The following is an 18,319-nucleotide window of genomic DNA, read 5'->3' as shown; positions in this document are numbered from 1 at the left end:
CAACAGTCTTGTGTGGATCCAAGAGCCTCTCTGGAGGACTTCTGCCTCAGTATGAAGTACTGGAACCCAAGAAGGGGGCAGAGGAGAGAAAACTACTTGTAGCGTTTTTTATTTTTAAGCAGTGGTGCTTATGCTGTGGAGCAAGAAAGGAGGCACCAGCAGAAGGGCCAACACTCCTAGGGTTCTCAGGCTGATTGAGGAGCCCCATCAGACCGACTGGTAGTGACAACACCCTTGACGGACACTCTTCCTGTTTTCTCAGCCACCAGTCCTTCTCACTTCATGGAATCCCTAGGCGCTTCCTTCCTAGGTTTTGCTGAAAGCAAAGGACAAAGGACCTGAAGGAAAGCAGAGGCAAATGGGGAGTCTGGGGTAGAACTTGCAGAGTAAAGTTCTTCCCATTGGTTTGAATGAGCTGGTTCTGAGAGCCCTCTGACTCCCAAGCAGACCATGCTACCACCAGCCCCGAAAAAGTGGATGGAGCACCACTGGGTGTGCTTTGAAATAGGAATGGCACAGCCTGTCCCACAGAGAGTGCTGATAACACCAGTAATAGCACAATAGCCTGCCTCTTGATCTCCACCTTTCATCTTTGTTTTTACCCCCTGTCTTCTTCTTTTGTGGGGCCCAGTTCTTCAAGGGTGGACAGAAAGAACAATACAACAAGCCACTCAACAAATGTCTAACCTGCTTCTAGAACAGGTCACCTTTCTTACCACATCCGAACTCACTCAAACTTTGGTGAGCTACTTAGTACAAGTAACTACCAGAAGAACTAAGACAGCCCCTGCCCTCAAATGAGAGCACAGGACAGGGACATAATCCCCCCAGAACAAGCAGACAGTAACTGTCCCCATCTGGGAAGCCGGCACATAGCAATCTCCTTGCTGAGCACCATGAGCAAAGGTCAGAAACATGGTCCGAATGTGTGTACCCTACTCTCCACCCCCATAAATAAAGTTTAAGTCCTAAATCCTAACATGGCCGCATTAGAAAGTGGGGACTGCTCCACCCTCATAACTGAGTTTATGTCCTTATAAATGAGACCTCAAGCAAGGCATAATGACATCTGTCACCCCAGCAGTAGGGAGTACTACATTCCAGAGTCGCATGGGAAGGAAGGGCTAGGGGCCAGAGGAAGGGAAAGAGAAAAGAGATACCGACTCCTACCATTCAAGAACAAGAAAGCAGAATTCGTGGAACAGGAAGCAGGCTCTCTCTCACTGGTGGATGTGCTAGCACGGTGATCTTGGGCTTCTCAGCCTCCAGAACTGTGAGAAACAAGGGTCTGCGTCAATCCAGTCATTCAGCTCCTAATCCTCCCAAACAAACTAAGATTAAGGAACATCGGTTGAAAGAAGCCAACAACTTCAAAAATGCTTCCTGCGGGCCAGTTACATCAACCCCAGCTGCGAGGTGGTTGATGAAGAGGCCTCTCAGGTGAATCAGAGATCCAAATGCAGTATGGTTGTGAAAAGAGATGAGAAATGTTTTGGAGTAGGCAGATTAGGGAAGAGATGCAGAGCACCTGGGGTGGCAAACATTCATTGTATACATTAGTTTTTGTTTTCAATCTTGAGACAGCATCTTACCACTTTACCCAGGATGGGCTTGAGCGTCAACCTCAAGTGGTCCTCTTGCCTCAATGTCCTGCATTGCTGGGACTACAGGCACAACCGTCAGACCTAACTTGTGTCTATTAATAGTTTAGTTAATTATTTGAGTCGGTGAAAGTGAAAACCAGAGAGACCTAAATGTTATCTGGTGCCAAGGCCAGCCTGCCCAGGCCCAGAGTGTGGTGCACTTGAGGTTTTCGGCGTACAAACATTCAGAGGTGACCTCAGCGTCCAGCAGGATTTGTCCAGTTCTCTCTTTCCCCCACCAAATCTTTGACTACAGCCAGCTGTCCCTGGATGGCTTTTCTCAACACCCCCACTTCTCCCCGCTCTCCCTTCCCATGAGAAATTGACCAATTCCTACTTTATTCCTAACACAAAGTAGGCACTCAATAATTGTGTGCCAAATAATGAAAGTGTTGTGCTAGCAGGGTTGGATCAATTAGTGATTGTAATTGAAGTTGAATGTAATTAATTATATAATTTGGAGCTGTTCAAGTTTAATTCCATTCAAATTGCATCATGAAAACAAGGCATGAGGAAAGACTACGGATAAAAGAGAAGGCGCCACGTGCAATGTTGTCATCTATAGCGGACACACACTTGAGTTGGGCACTATGATGAGGTCGAGCTATTATAACAAAAATGTCATAGGCTGAGTAGAAGAGACAGACCTGTGTTTCTTGCGATCTTTGAAGGTTGAGGGGTCTAAGACCAAGGCACCTGCAGAGCTAAGGAAACCTATTTCCTGACTTACAGCAACCTTCTCCTGTATCCCCACAAGGCTATGAGCATTCACCTTTTTTTTTTTTTTAAAGAAAGACACTAATCCTATCGGCAGGATCTAACTCATGACCTAATTATCATTGTGCCCTCAACCAAGACCCCACAACCAAACATCACACTGAGGACTTAGATTTCAGCATATATAAGTCAAGCTAGGAGCAGAAATGTTCAGTCTGTAATACTTAACAATGTTTTAATCACAATAAAAATACTTAACAATTTAAAAAAACAATCACTGTTACACAAGTAGCAGGTTCTGATCCTAATTACCATTTGGAGTCAGAGTTCAAAACTAAGTGCTTCTCTATGGTACCTGGGCTGTACACCAGAGTTCTGTCGCAGCAATGAACACTACTACTGTTTCCATAATTGTGTGTTTTCAGTTCTTCTTGCTACCTCTCAACAGACTGAGAAGGTTTTAGAACTAAAAAGAATCTTTAGACTAGTGGTTTTTAGCCTAATGAAACCCAGTGCAACCTTTTTTACAACAAATATTTGGTAATGTCCCTTCACAATCCTGAGGGATTATAAAGGTATAAAACTTACAAACTACCCACACACACATAATTGTTAAGTCAGACTGCTATGCACTAGTCATTTAAATATAGGCTCCATGTAGCCACTGGCATCCCAAAATAATAAGGGATGGTTCCCAAAGAAACAAACCAGCCCTCGACCCTTGTGGTCACTGAATTCCTGGAAAACTCAATAGGTATTAAAACCACTCAGAGAATGTTTTGCCTGTAGGTTTAAAACAGAATTAGATATCAACAGGGCTTTTGCTACACACATATGCTGAATGGCATCTGGGAAATCACACTGTCACAGAAAAAGTATTTGTTGGAGAATCCAAACTGGTCACAGAAAGACATCTGGCATCTGTGACCCCCAGCCTGTCAAAGTCAGTAGGGATGGTAAATAATTGAGGTAAACAAACGTGCACACACATCTCCAGAAAGCCCCTAAAGGGTTATCAGGCTCCACTGGGGGCCACTGATGTAATGTGGGCTCCTTAGTTTGACAGGTAAGAAATAAGAGGGAGTGTGGGGTGCAGACTTTCCCTCTCGCCGGCTGATCAGCACCCACAAGTCTCAGCCTGCCTCAGTGTCTCTCCCCGGGCCCAAAGGAGATGGGCTCTTTCAGAACTCCTTCAGGCTCCAGTGCGAGTGACTCAGGATAATGTCTTAAGAGTTTCTATTGCTGTGAAGAAAACACACCATGACCAAAAGCAACTTGGGGTGGAAAGGGTTTGTTTTAGTCTCCAGTTTCATAGCACAGCCCATGGCTGAAAGAAGTCAGAGCAGCAACCTGGAGGCAGCAGCTGAAGCAGAGGCCAAGGAAAAGCGCTGCTTACTAATATGTTCCCTAAGGCTTGCTCAGCCTGCTGTTATACATCCCAGGACCACCAGCCCAGGGACCAAAGCACACACAGCAATCACCAGTCAAGAAGATGTACCACAGTCTTGTCCACAGGCCAATCTGGTAGGAGCATTTTCTCAACAGAGGTTCTCTTGAGCTTGTGTCAAGCTGACACAAAACTAGACAGGGCAGATGGGTCCTCGCACCTCAGAAGAGCAAACTCTGCAGAAGAGCCAGCCACAAGAGTATGAGTGGCAACATTCTCTAAACTAGGAAATGTCACCATGGTGCCTTTAAGTCAATCTCCTCCAAGGCGACTGACTCCTAAGCATCATAGAAAGACAGGAATGCTCTAGCATAGGGGAGAAGTTAATCAGGTCACTGCCCTTTCCTTTTTGAGAGCCCTAAGTCTATCCCCGGTGGAGAAAGGCTCCAAGTTAGAAAAGCCACCCTGCTTCATCAGTAGCAGGGAACTGGCACGCTGTGACAGGAAGGAGTCTGGGACCACATCCCAGTTTTGTATGAAAGGATCCAATCACCAGACTCTGGAGCCACCATCACCCACAATGGGAAGGGGCAGCACCACGCTGCTACTTATGGGAACTATTTTGGAATCCCAGACAAATGTGGTCTACCTCCCTAGCCAGAAGCTCACACATTCTCTCAGTGCTGGTGATGTATTCCATTCCATCCATGCCCTTGTACAATACACGAGGCCATAGCTGGGCAGTGGTGGTGCACACCTTTCATCCCAGCACTCAGGAGGCAGAGGCCAGCCTGGTTTACAGAGCGAGTGCCACAACAGCCATGGCTACAGAGAAACCCTGTCTGGAAATACACACACACACACACACACACACACACACACACACGCATACACGCACACACACAAACCCACAACCACAACTCCTCTGAGGCCATCTCCTTCCTTAGATCTGTTGCAGCCCAGTCGCCTCTTACTAGTTCACTCCACATAAGTTTTGCACACACATTATCCCAGTCACTGGCGACAAGAAACACTAGCCAACTTGCTGTGCTATACACAAGAGTCATCATTTGAGGGTTTGCCTCCCAAGTGCTGGGATTAAAGGTGTGTGTTGCCACCACCACTGCCACCCTGGCTTCGGGGACTCTAATTCTTGACACTATATGAACCACAAAACTCAAGGAAGATATTAATTCCCCCCTTTGGAAATTGATGTGCCCTTAGTTAAGGGGGTTTTATGACACTGAGCATAGAAGTTGATTATAATTAATGTCCTGCGTATTTACTGCTAGGGCAGCAATATTCTGAGGAAAATGTCTTTGGGTACAATATTGGTTATCTTTAAAGCTAATGGAAGTAGGTAACCTAGAAAAATATATCCATAAGAACGCGAGATAATCATTCACCAAAAATCTGCACATGTAATAAATACTTGTTAGAAATACAAAATTAAGTCAAATGATCTTTCATGAATTGACCATAAAAATCTTTAAAATGAAAAAAATAAGCATTAACAAAAAGATCAAATAACTCTGAAAATGGTCAAAAGTATTTAATTTTAGGTAAGCCGGTCTTCACAAAAATCCTCAAACAGGTTTGGGGTGCTATGCCTATAGTTAAGTAGGCAATTATGACTTACAGCAACTTACATGTCAGGGATCAATTTGTTGGGGAGAGGAGTGAAGGTAAGGAGGGGACAATACAAGAGGTGACAAGGCCACAGGGGTGCCAATTCTGGACTACATGGTAGGGGGTAAAGAGATAATAGAAAGTTGGTGGATAAAAGAGATTTAAAAAGAAAAAAGAGAGATAGTGTCTATGAGGGAGTACAGTATGCAGGTCAAGAGCCCTGAGCCTTGGCCTTTGGGCAAATGGCTGCTGGTGGGCCTACTTATTGCATGCTCTTTGATCATAATGAAATTCACATTCTCATCCTACAGAGACAAACTCAAGTCTTCCTTCCTGGTAGGGCTGCCAACAGGAACTACTGGTCCCCAAAACACGTAAAAATTCCTTTCTCTCCCAATATCCTAAGACCCACCCTACCTCTAGCAAGGACCAAACCAGCTCCTGTCCAGAGCTCCAGGCTTCTAAGGCAGCATCACATCTGACTTACCTGGTTTCTCCCACCCAGGCCACTGGCGCTGAGGCCAAGGCAAGTGTAGACAGCCACAGAGAAAGGGACTGACTTGGAGTGGAAGGGCCTCGGGGAAAGCCAACATGATGAGCCTTGTTGTCTGCGGACAATACAGGCAGGGGAAAAACTGAGGGGTGGATGACTAAAATGGAGCAGAGGGTCAGAGAGACTGAGATGGGCAGGTCAGAAGGGACAGTGATCTAAGTAGTCCCCACAGAAGGTAGGACTCGAGACTTGTCACCAAAGCAAGGAGCAAAGAGCTTGAACCTACCTAAAAAGCAGAGTCAGGCATGGATTTGGGGTTAGCCTACTACTGTGAGCAAAGGCCAAGATGGATGATTTATGAATCTATAAACAAGGACAAAGGTCAGTAGAGAAAGAGTTGACAACCTCCCCCCAACTGAGCTCTACTTAATGCAATCAGACATATGGAATGATGAATGGTGGGAGGCAGCCTACACACAAGCCCAGTTTCCACACTCATGCAGGATCCGGCTAGGCCCTATGAATTAACCACCTAGTGCACAGCAGTAGGGCGGTGTGGAGTACCTGTGGGAGTCTGTCCTTGTCCTAAATGTTCCCAAGGATGTCTGTATCAAATAATGCAGTGATTAAGGCACCAGCTCCTGCCCAATCTCTAGGGATCAGCTGTGTAGACACCAGCAAGCAAAATCAATAGGGAAAATTAAGCCAAATAGTGAATTGTAACTCTCTTCCCCCCCCCACCCCACCCCCGAGCCTGGGTTATCAGAAAAAGAGACATAGCCAGCATACAAAGCTGGCATCTACCGTGACGAGGGTTACAGATGGTGTGTAAAGCACCCTGGTCCATAGCCCTGAGTCATACCTTCAGCAGCAGCAATGACAGTCAGACTGTGTGGCCACTTAACTGCCTGCTCTTGCTCATCTCTCTACAGAGTGCCCAGCCCGTGAATTCATTTTCTATCCCATACAAGGCTCTCTAGGCTGTCTGTTACCTTCCAACACATATCCAGGTGCCCTAGGAACATGCTGGGGACTTCTTCCCTCCAAAAACAAATAAGCAACTTAAAGTAACTTTTTTTTTATTAATTTATTCTTGTTACATTTCAATGGTTATCCCATCCCTTGTATCCTCCCATTCTTCCCTCCCTCCCATTTTCCCATTATTCCCCTCCCCTATGACTGTTCCTGAGGGGGATTACCTCACCCTGTATATGCTCATAGGGTATCAAGTCTCTTCTTGGTAACCTGCTGTCCTTCCTCTGAGTGCCACCAGGTCTCCCCCACCAGGGGACATGGTCAAATGTGAGGCACCAGAGTACGTGAGAAAGTCATATCCCACTCTCCACTCAACTGTGGAGAATGTTCTGACCATTGGCTAGATCTGGGTAGGGGTTTAAAGTTTACCGCCTGTATTGTCCTTGGCTGGTGCCTTAGTTTGAGTGGGACCCCTGGGCCCAAATCTGCCTATCATAATGTTCTACTTGTAGGTTTCTAGGACCCTCTGGATCCTTCTACTTTGCTATTCTCCCATGCTTCTCTCATTTAGAGTCCCAATAGGATGTCCTCCCCTCTGTCCCAGTTTCCTGATAAGTGAAGGCTTTCGTGGGACATGCCCCTTGGGCTAGTATGCAGATATAAGTGAGTATATACCATTTGAGTCTTTCTGCTTCTGGGTTAACTCACTCATTATGATCATTTCTAGCTCAATCCATTTATCCACAAATTTCGGGAATTCCTTGTTTTTAATAGCTGAGTAGTATTCCATAGTGTATATGTACCACTCATCAGAACGCAGGTGGCAGACAGCAGGTTTATTGGTTCATACGCTTGAGACCCCAAGGGAGGGTCTGTCCTGCAGGAAGGTGGCAGACAGCAGGTTTATTGGTTCGTATGCTTGAGACCCCAAGGGAGGGTCTGTCCTGCAGGAATGGGGGGATCCAGGATTAGCCATTGGAGCTAAGGCCCAGGGGAAGTGGTCACTCTACACAGCTCCCAATAGAGTTTGGTATGGAAGGCATCTGTGGCCAGAGGGTGGTCATACATCTACTTTCGTGGCTTGGGCTGAAGCTTGTACACTTCCTTGTGAGGATGGGTGTCTGTGAAAGCAGCAGGGCTCCTGGTAGGTGAGCTGCCAGTGTTGCTTTTCTTTGTTGCCTTTGGCAACTCTGTTCACAGTCACTACAACCTGTCAAGAAGAGCACCTGGGGACAGCAGCTGCCACCCCACAGCAGGGGAGCTGCAGCTCAGAGACCCTGTGACAGAACTAAGAAAGCCAGCCTAACCTCTGGCTCCCTGACCCAGGGTGGTAGGGTGGCCACCACCAGAGTCTCAGAGCCAGACCACAGGGAGACAAAGGACCAAAAGGCTACTCAAGGCACAGACAGCTGCCACCATCTTGACGGATCAGAACTACTCTAAGACAGAACTTGCTCATCTCCTCTTTCAAGTCTCCTGAATGGACAGGGTTCCCCTCCTAGTCACCCCCCATCCTGAATTCCCAGGATGTGGGGAAAAATTTAGAAAAATTATAACTACTAGTACTACTAACTACTAACTCCCCTTGTGAGAATTTTCTGGTACGCAGTGTTGCAAGAGGCCTGACTAGGTTCCAAGAGCCCAGTGCCTAGGTGAGAAATAACACTCAAGGGGTTATCCTCACCCAGCTGTATCCTGGGCAAGTGCCCAGCAACCCCAGTCTGAGGAGGCTTTGGAGAGCAGGGAGGGCCTCGCCTCCAGCAGCAAACTCAGGTCAAGCTGTGCACTCCAGAGGAGGAAAACAGAAGTCAAAGCAATGTGCCATGGAACAAAAGGCTGAACCCAAGCCCTGGCTGTGGACGGACTCGGTTTGGTTCCTGGCTGTCTCCCACAATGACATACGCCGTCTCTGTGCAGTGTTCATCCGTCCAAAGCTGACAGTGGCATCCCCTAGACTGTGTAGAGTTGTCACATTAGCCGAAGCCATGCAGAGGCAGCATGTGATCAATGCTCAGTGTTAGCTATTACTATTATCTTTATTGCTTTCTTAGAAGGTATTTACTGACAGCCAAGTCTTCCACTGGAAACATCGCTAGCTCAGCACTCTGTACTGTGGAAGGTAGAGCATTACTGCTGTTGGCCCTCAAAGATGCCCACAAATGGCGCCCGACATGGTCAGAACACTTCGCCCATGTGCTTCTGTCAAGGTTCTAGACAGTGGCAGATTCCTGGGGGTCAGTTGGATATCTCCAGTGTTCATCATAACAGTCTTTTTGGAGAGACACGGAGGACCAAAAGAGAAATATGATGGACTGATACAGTCACAATTAGGGGGTGCAGATAACCTCTATGGCCAGAAAAGACCAAGCAACACGTTCCCTTCATTCTCTGTCACCTGACCAATGAGTGCTTTCAGACTTCCAGCCTCTGGAGCCAGGAGAAACTGAAGCTGTGTGTGTACACCATATCCATCATGGCAGCTAAACAAACAACACCTAACATGAACTGCCAGGATCTTTGAGATCTAACATGGATCTCCTGATACCAACCACAGCCCACAGGCTTAGGGACATCTGATGAACAGACATGCATGGGGGGTTCTCCTGGTGTTCTAAAGCCCCCTAGTCCCATTTTCCATGACAGATATGTATCCTGTGACTGCTCTCACAAATAGCCATGGTCTCAACCACAGCCCCAGTAAAAATCAACCACCTCTGTCTCTCGCACAGGTCCCACTCCGGACGGAGCCCTTTCCCAGGGGAATCCTACCTTGCATTCCCTGTCTAATGAGCTTTACTTTAAAGCTATTAGTTCAATGAGGAATTGGTCTACAGGCATCAGGTTCTGACATAACGGCTACCCAGTATTTGGCAGAGGATGCTCAGTGCCTGTGCTCACCAAGGCTGCCATGTCTGTCACAGACTTGTTGCTTTGGGTTGCTGGAAGTCCAGCAAGGGGAAGCATTGTTGGGGTCCAATGAAGTCACTCCTTGGGTGACTAGCTGCCATGTCATAGTCTTGTGCCTTCCTTCTGGGTGGGTAGAGAGGGAGGTCTGGTGTCTCTTCCTCATCTTGTTAGGATACCCGCCCTATAGGACTAGAACCTCATCTTTAAGACTTTGTTTAGATTGAGTTACTCTCTTAAAGGTCCTACTATCAAATAGTTGCACTGCGGGTAAGATTCAACTTAAGAATCAGAAGGCGATGGGAGGATGCAAGGGATGGGATAGCAATTGAGATATAATATGAATGATTTTATTTTTCAATAAAAAAATAAAAAAGAAAACTCCAACCAAATAAATATTAAGTTCTAAAAAAAAAAGAATCAGAAGGCGGTACATAACTCAGTCCATAGCAATATGCCAATAAAATAACATATTATGCTCAATCTCAAGGTCATAAAATAGCTACTACAGATCCAGACATCCTAAACTACATACCAGCCTCCCATGCTGAAAGGAACAGGAAACATATACAAATCATGTATTTAAATTTTCTCACTTTCCCAAGATTGTCCTTCACTATTCATGTCATGAGTCAACCTAGCTGCAAGGGAAGCTGGGAAAGCAAGATCTCAATTTTTCATCTCCTTTATGTATTTAAATTTATTTATTTATTTACTTATTTATGCAATGAGTGCTTTGCCTACCATTTATGTCTGTGTACCACATGTGTGCCTCGTGCCCATAGAGGTCAGAAGAGGGCACTGGATCCCAAGACTTGAGTTACTGACAGTTGTGAGCCGCCATGTAGAGCGTTTATTGGATAGCTTTCTTCTCCAAGAGCACTTCATCATTTATATAACCTGATCCTCTCAGTAATTATAAGAGATGTCCCCTGGAGGGGGACGCCTGGTGGCACTCAGAGGAAGGACAGCAGGTTACCTAGAAGAGACTTGATACCCTATGAGCATATACAGGGGGAGGTAATCCCCTTCAGGAACAGTCATAGGGGAGGGGAATAATGGGAAAATGGGAGGGAGGGAAGAATGGGAGGATACAAGGGATGGGATAACCATTGAGATGTAACAAGACTAAATTAATAAAAAATTAAAATAAAATAAAAAATTTTTAAAAAGAGATATGCATTAGTATCTCCATCTTTCTTCTTGTTTTTGTTTTTGAGACAGTCTCTCTGTGTAGCCCTGACTGTCCTCAAACTCGGAGACCCACCTGCCTCTGCCTCCCTACGCCTGCATCCAGCTGTATCTCCACTTTTCTAACTGAAAAGCTGTGACCCAGACTTACTGGTCCAAGACCATATTGGCAATATAGAGTAAATACATGGAAAACACATTTGAACTTGGGCCAACTTCTGCCCTTGCCTTTGCTTGTTCAGTGCTACCCTACACTGTCTGACCTTATGATGGTACAGCCACTGTCTGTAGATTTTTATTGTCATCTGATGTGCACGGGTTTGCTTTGGCCAGGGAAAGAACTCTAACTAGCTAAAGAGCCCTAGCAACTGAGCTATGCCTTCTAAAAGCTCTATGAGGGCAGAAACAGCCAGATCCCTGGATTTGGCCCCTGCTCACCAGCTTGGTGAGTCTGAAAGGGCTTCATGTCCACCCAATGTCTGTCTTGAAGAGTCTCTGCTGCTGGCATCCCTCTGACCCTCCCTCTCTGTTATCACTCTGGGGACAGGCCCACCAGTCAGCTCCATCATTTGTGACCAGGAGATCTTGATACAGCTGGCCACAGCCCAGGGAAGGCTCTCTTGTGTCCCTGCTAGAGTGGCAAGCACTGAGAAGTGGCTATCAGGTCAGACCCACCCTGCCTGACTGGCCCATGGGTCCCTATGAAGCTTACAGGTCATTCCATTCTAAAACTGCCAATACCCCTGGACAATAAAAACTCCCAGCACTGAGTCTGCCTCTTGGGGAGGAAGAACATTAGTGTTTAGGGGTCTGGCAGTGCTATGTTCACTGGTCATTACAATTAGGAATGGTTAATGCATGGTTAATGTAAGCATTAAAGCCACAATACCATTTTAATTACCTTGTGTCTGTTGTCTTACTATTATCTGTGGTTTTCCTTTCTTGAAAACTTTTTGATTTGGAAGAGCCTCTGCCTGATGCCTGGAGACAAGCTGTGTCTACCTTTTCTAGAAGGAAGCTGGGGAGCTTCGAAGAGCTACGTTACAATAGCATTGTGTTCCCATGGCAGGATTGGATAATGAGGGCATTTCCCTTGTGAGTCCCTAATCAAAACCCCTCAACAAACTCTTTGTCACAAGAACACACCACCAGACAAAGCCATTCTACAAAAGCCCAACCAGTGTTCTCCCCAAGAGTCAAGGGCCCAGAATAGAGGAGGGTTTGAGAGGCTGGGCTGTCACAGAGCAAAGGAGTCAAGAGGAGATGGGACAATAAAACGCAGTAATAATCTAGACAGGATCCCCAACACAGAAAGGACATGGCCGAGGAACTGGCTAGACCAGCACTGCCTGTGCTCTGGTCATTAACATTGTCCATCTAATCAAGGCACCCTGGCCGTGTGAGATGTTACCACTGGGTAACAGGGAAGGTGTTGGATTTGCAAATCTGCTGGAAATCTAAAATTGTTTCACAGTAGAAAATTAACAACAGATCTGGGGACGTGTTTGGCCTGTGTTCAAACCGACTAACTCAGAGCACATGAGGCTCTCCAGGGATTCTGTTGTATAGGAAGCTCCAAGAGCCACTGAGGTGGAACTAGAGAGGTGAGCGTGCCTCAGAATATCCTACAAGAATTATTAAAGCAACTGGTTGCCTTGGACCAGGGTTTGGTTCAGTGAGTCTGGACAGGGACCACAGAGTCTCTATCCTTAACAAGTATCCAGGTGATAGACAGGTAGCTAGCTGTCCTGAGACCACACTCCCACAACCAAGACTCTATCCTTACAACTCAGTATGGTCCCTGGTAATTCAGCAAGCAGTGTAGTTCAGCAAGATTACAATCCCCTGGAGGCTGATTATCAATTCAGTGTCTTGGGCCCCACCCAGGCTCACAGAGGCAAAATTCAGGATTTAATAGGACCCCACGGGGCTGTCTTACACAGGAAAATCTCTAGAAAAATCATGCCTGGTGCAGGGATGGAATGGGGTCGGGGGTGGGGGGGAAGGCGGGGAGGAAGCTGAAAAGGCAGCGCTCAGGGGCAGAGGCAGGGATCCTGAACACCCACCACTATGCTGGTCTCAGCAACCTGATGCTTCCCCGGGAGGGGTGGGGTGGGTGGACGGAATGGGAAGGAAAGTCAGAACTCTGCACCTAAGAACAGGCAGAGTTGGGGGGAGGTGCCTCAGGATCCCCAAGTCTTGGCCAGTGACAGCCACCTGGCACAGATGGGAAGCAGGCTGGTGCTGGGCTGCCATGGCATCTCCAGGAGCAGCCAGGCCTGACCAGAAGGCAGTGACCCTGCAAAACAGCAGCGGCAGCCAAGCCCAGGGCTCCCGCTGACTCTTCTCGGGGCTGAGCCCAGCTTCCATCACATAAAGACAGCCTGACCCTCCAGGCTTTGCTTCATGGAGTAGGGCAAAGGAGAAGGAGGGGGAAAGGAACAAAGGGAAACAGAAAAGGAGGAAAGTGTGGGAAGGGGACAGCAGAGGCTGCATGGCTGTAGGGGCCTCTCGTAGTTCACAAAGAGGGACCAGTAGCACCAGGTCACCTGGTGTTCAACGTCTCCTGTTAAATATGGACCTTCCCATGCAGCCAATGTGCCCCATGTCCCCACTATCAGGAATGCACCTTACTCTGGTTTTATTCATCCTGCCTGTTCTGAACTTGCAGGTCATCATCTCCTGCTCCAGCCACACCTACCACTGTCATCACTCTTGCCACAGGTGCCCACACTAAGAGCTGCTACAAACCTCCCATCAGCCCCGCTACCCAGAATCTGCTTGGGGGCCTCTGAGAGCAGCTCTATCTTTCCAGGGTAGCTCTGTGAGGTGGCAAGAAGCCCTCTACAGTCTGCAATGCAGAGGCTGACCAGCTCTGATCCTGCTGTGGGACACATACACTGCTGATGTGAAGGAAGGAGGCCATCCTTGCAGCCCCTCATGTGAGCGAGCTGGTGTGTATACAGCTTTTCAAACCAAGTTCGACCTCCCTGAGAACCATAAAGCTGGCCAAGAATACCAATATCTGCATGAACTAACTAAAGGCCAGGATACCCATGTACTGAGTACTTACAGGCATTACCCCTTAACCCTAATACTAATGCTAACCCTAACCCTAACCATACCCTCACCCTAGCCTTAACCCTAACCATATCCGTAGCCGTAGCCCTAACCCTAATTAAAACCCTATCCTAACCATTAACTAAAACCCTAAACTTAACCCTATCCTAAGCCTAGCCCTATCCTAACCGTAGCCCTAATCCTAACAGTATCCTAACCCTAACCCTATCATAGCCCTATCCTAACCCTAGGCCTAACCCTAACCCTACCCTAACCCTACCCCTACCCCTAACCCTAACCCTAACCCTAGCCCTATTGTAACCCTAACCCATTCCTAACCCTAGTCCTAGCCCTAAGCCTATCCTAAGCCTTAACTCAAAGCCTAACTCTAACCCTATCCTAACCCTAACTCTAACCCTATCCTACCCCTACCCCTATACTAACCCTAACCCATTCCTAACCCTAGTCCTAGCCCTAACCCTAAGCCTATCCTAAGCCTTAACCCACACCCTAACCCTAACCCTAACCCTAACTCTAAGCCTGTCCTAACCCTAGCCCTATCCTAACCTTAACCCTATCCTAACCCTAACCCTAAGCCTATCCTAACCCTAGCCCTATCCTAACCCTAGCCCTATCCTAACCCTAATCCAGCTAAGGCACACAAGACAACTCTAGGGGCAGGCATAGTCCTCATCTACAGCACTGTGGAAAGTTACTCGTAAGGCCCAGACTACTCTTAGATTTTCAAGCTGCCTTGGACTCGCAACCCTGCTTTCACATCTCCTATCCCTGGAGACTGTTTTGGATGTCCGGCCTATAGGCAACATGTTTTAAATCCCAGAGTAAGCCAACCATTACATCCAAAGTGAAAAGCAAGTGACCATTATCTTGAACAGAAAGGACATTTATATTTACTTCACTGGCTTAAAAGATACCATAAAATAGAATATGCAGCATGGATCTTCATGATTAATAACAGAGCTTATGAATTACCCTCCTGGGTTCCTGGGTACGCCAAGAACACCAAGAACAATTAATTCTTACAGAAGGTAAAAGACTGCAAATAGTCTCTGATCACTAGAAAGTCTGATTGTTGTCTCATTACCACAGAGAAGAGAATTAAGGCCTAGATTTAGGATAGTTACCCACCTGCAAGTGTGTGTGATCACAGGGGCAGGGCCTGCCATATGTGGGTCTCAGGAACCCAGAGACCATGGTGACACAGGATCAGATGATGGATCTGGGAGAGGTGAAGGCTGCCCAGGCAATAGATCAGAAACAGGATTTGAATAGATGACGTGAATGTCAGGATGGACACAGCCATAGTGACTATGGTTGTATCAGGAAGGTTGATGTCTCCAAAGACCAGGAAGGACCCAGTACAATCCTAGACCCAAGACTCAGGTCACTGACTGAAACCAGAGTAAGCCAGGACCTAACCAGTTGAACGAGGCAGATGCCCCAGTCACAGGTAACAAGTGGGAGCCCACCTCTAGTTCAAGATTACGGCTTCTTAATACCTCCATCCAAAGTCTGGGATGTAGAAGGCAGCAGAAGCTTCCATGAAGCAGGATGTGACCCTTGTGACAGCAGGGGGCTTACAGCCTCCATGGCGTATGGGGATGAGGCCCCAGGGTACATGGTGTTCAGGTCCACTGCGAGCCATGTGGATTTGCACCCAACCTAGTAAATAAACTCTACAACCAAACCAGGCTTCACTCTCGTAAGCCTCCCTGCGAAACCTAGGGGTTTCCCAAGGAAGTGGCTACCAAGAGCAACTGAAAGTCCAAATGGAGTCATTGAGTCAGAAGAAACAGTCCCTGCAACCTTGAAAAGGTTTATTGAAACACAATACATACAACACTGAAGGTGTCCCCATAACAGCACCAACCCATAGCTTCACAGTTACTCTCAGATGCACCCTTCCTCGCTGAGGCGGGACACCCTTGGGAGTGATATGGCAAAAACACAAGGTCTGTTCTCTAGTGAGTTCCAAGACGCTACTTATTTCCCTACAAGCTAAACATGCCCCCGTGGCACATGGGGTTGGTCCATCCTTTCTGACAATCCCATAAAAGTGGGGATGACCAAGCCAATGGCACATACAGGAGATGGGAGGAAGGTAGCTTTATCTGCTCCATAGAGTTAAAAACAAACAAACAAACAAACAAACCTCACTCTGCTGTACATTCCGGGGCCCCCAGGACAACACTGCAGCAGGGGGATCTGACGGCAGAGCGTGGTGGTGCCATGGAAGACCACCCTAGGCAGACATGGGCCAGTGGGTAGTCAGAGCACAAAGGAAAGAGTGAGGCGTGAAAAGACACTGAGATGGGACAGGGAATGACAGTCACACTCAATATGGAGCCCGAGTCAGCCAGCCCAGGAGTGCTGACACCCAGCAAGCTAGTCTCAAGCCCTTCACTCGCAGCAGAAGTTCATGAAGGTTGATCTGCCACAGGCTAAAGGCCTCACTGAAGGATATCTGGGTCCTCCTGAAGAATGAACAGGCACCCCTCTTCCTGTGCCTAGAGAAGGGGTGAGAGAGAAGGAGGAAAGAAAAGAAACAGGTGAGAAAAAAATCAGAACCATGAAGAAAAAAAAAAAACACAAGACAGCAGGTGGCCTGGCCACTTGACCAGCTCCCTGATCCTGGGGAGCACTCGGTTACCCATCATACCACTGTCCAGTGAGGGCAAAGAGGGACTCCCCAGAGAAGATTTTTCAAAGCAGTAACCAACAAGCTTCAAGGTTCTGGTCCCCTCACCCAGGAGAACATTCTGAGGCTTCTTCCAAAAGTACGGTAAATACGTGCCACCCCCAGAATCCCGTCTTACCCTGACTCAAATATAGTCAAGGCCTTTGTAAAGTTCCTGAGGATACAAATCCTCTGGGGGTCAGGTGATGCAGAAAGGCTGAGCACTTTACACGTCAACCCAGCTTAGTCTCTGTACCAAAAACAAGACACAGTAAAAACTGGGATTTGTGATAATGGTCTCATGTTAGGGTTTGGGGCCAGGAACTAATCAAGCCATAGCAGTCTCTTTCTCGAAGCTGCTTTCAAAGAAATGCCACGCCCCCATCAGGAACCTGCCTGTGACCCTGTTGACACCTGACAGACTCCTCAGGTGTCTGGATCCCAGGAGATTCTCAGGTTCCATAATTCTCGTATCCCCAAGGAAGTCTATAAACCCAGGTTACCAGATTCCAAGACGTCAGAGGGCTCATCCTCCATCATATGGGTTTCCCTCAACTAAATGTGTCTCTCTTCCCTCATATCCTCATGGTCACATATCCTTTCCGCAAGTATAGCATCCCCCAACCCCTGCTGCCTAATAATCAAGGATAGCCTAGATAGTCCAGACCTGTGGGGTACTGGTCACCTCTGTGGCATGAAACCTGCCTCTTCCTCTGAAGACTGTAGGGAGGAGATCCCGCTCTGCTATGTAGACCTGAGCTCTCCTTAGAGTCCCCGCCATGCAACTGTTGACCTGCTTATCTTCTCTTACCCCACATGTCCATCTACCTCGGAGAACCCATTGAGCTCCAAACCTGAGACCTTACATTTCTTAGGACTTGGCTTCCTTAGCCCTCACAACCCTGTCCTCCACTGGTTGGAGTATTCTGCTGTAATCTAAGCTCCTATTTGTTAGTGAATACATGATCTATGTGGCCAAGTCTGTTAGTTTCCCAGAATGACCCATTCCTTCCCCAGGATGGACAGGCTGGGATGTAATCACAAGCTAGGCTTCCTCTCTGGGGTGACAGCATTCTGCCAGAGCATTCACAGTACTCAAATGGAGGCCCAGACCTTGCTGAAGAAACACGGTTCTCCTTATCATCACTGTCTCAATGATAGAAAGACCGGTGACCCTAATGATCTAATGGCACACCTTCCCAAGTCACAGCCACATTTCCAGGATAACGAGCAATGGCCTCACTGCCTGGGCTGGTCCTGGCAGCCAAATCCCAGGACCAGTTAGAAACAGGGTCATACTGGGGCTTCCTGACCACAGGTCCACCTGGATGGGTTGAAATGCTCAAAAAACAACTTCCAAGTTTTTAGAAGGAGAGAATCATCTGGAAAGCTGGACCTGGAGGGTGAGATTCCAGATGCTGTCCTTTAGCAAAGTACAGGCATTCTGGGCCACCCAAAGACACTATCTCAAGGCACCTGCCTGCTGACTCCCCTCTGATTCCCTGAAGGGAAAACTAGAGCTTAAGAAGCCAAGATAGGGTCCTAAGGACTGAATAGTGGGGAAAGCAGAACCCATGGGACGGTCCCTGGAACAGGGAGATGGCCAAGGTTGACGGATACTC

General features: G+C 47.5%; 1 protein-coding gene across 1 annotated transcript in view; it reads right to left on the bottom strand.

The window, feature by feature from the left end:
- Positions 1-15,797: 15,797 nt before the first annotated feature.
- Positions 15,798-18,319, bottom strand: part of Adck1 (aarF domain containing kinase 1) — a 100,142-nt gene continuing 97,620 nt past the window's right edge. Inside the window, exon 11 of the mRNA XM_051149729.1 lies at positions 15,798-16,527. Coding sequence (XP_051005686.1) covers positions 16,356-16,527 — 172 coding nt within the window. The 3' untranslated portion in view covers positions 15,798-16,355. The remainder of the gene's footprint in view (positions 16,528-18,319) is intronic.

Source organism: Acomys russatus, chromosome 1 (genome assembly GCF_903995435.1).
Source record: "Acomys russatus chromosome 1, mAcoRus1.1, whole genome shotgun sequence".
In the NCBI taxonomy this organism is placed as follows: Eukaryota; Metazoa; Chordata; class Mammalia; order Rodentia; family Muridae; genus Acomys; species Acomys russatus.
This window is presented reverse-complemented; position numbering and strand designations above follow the sequence as displayed.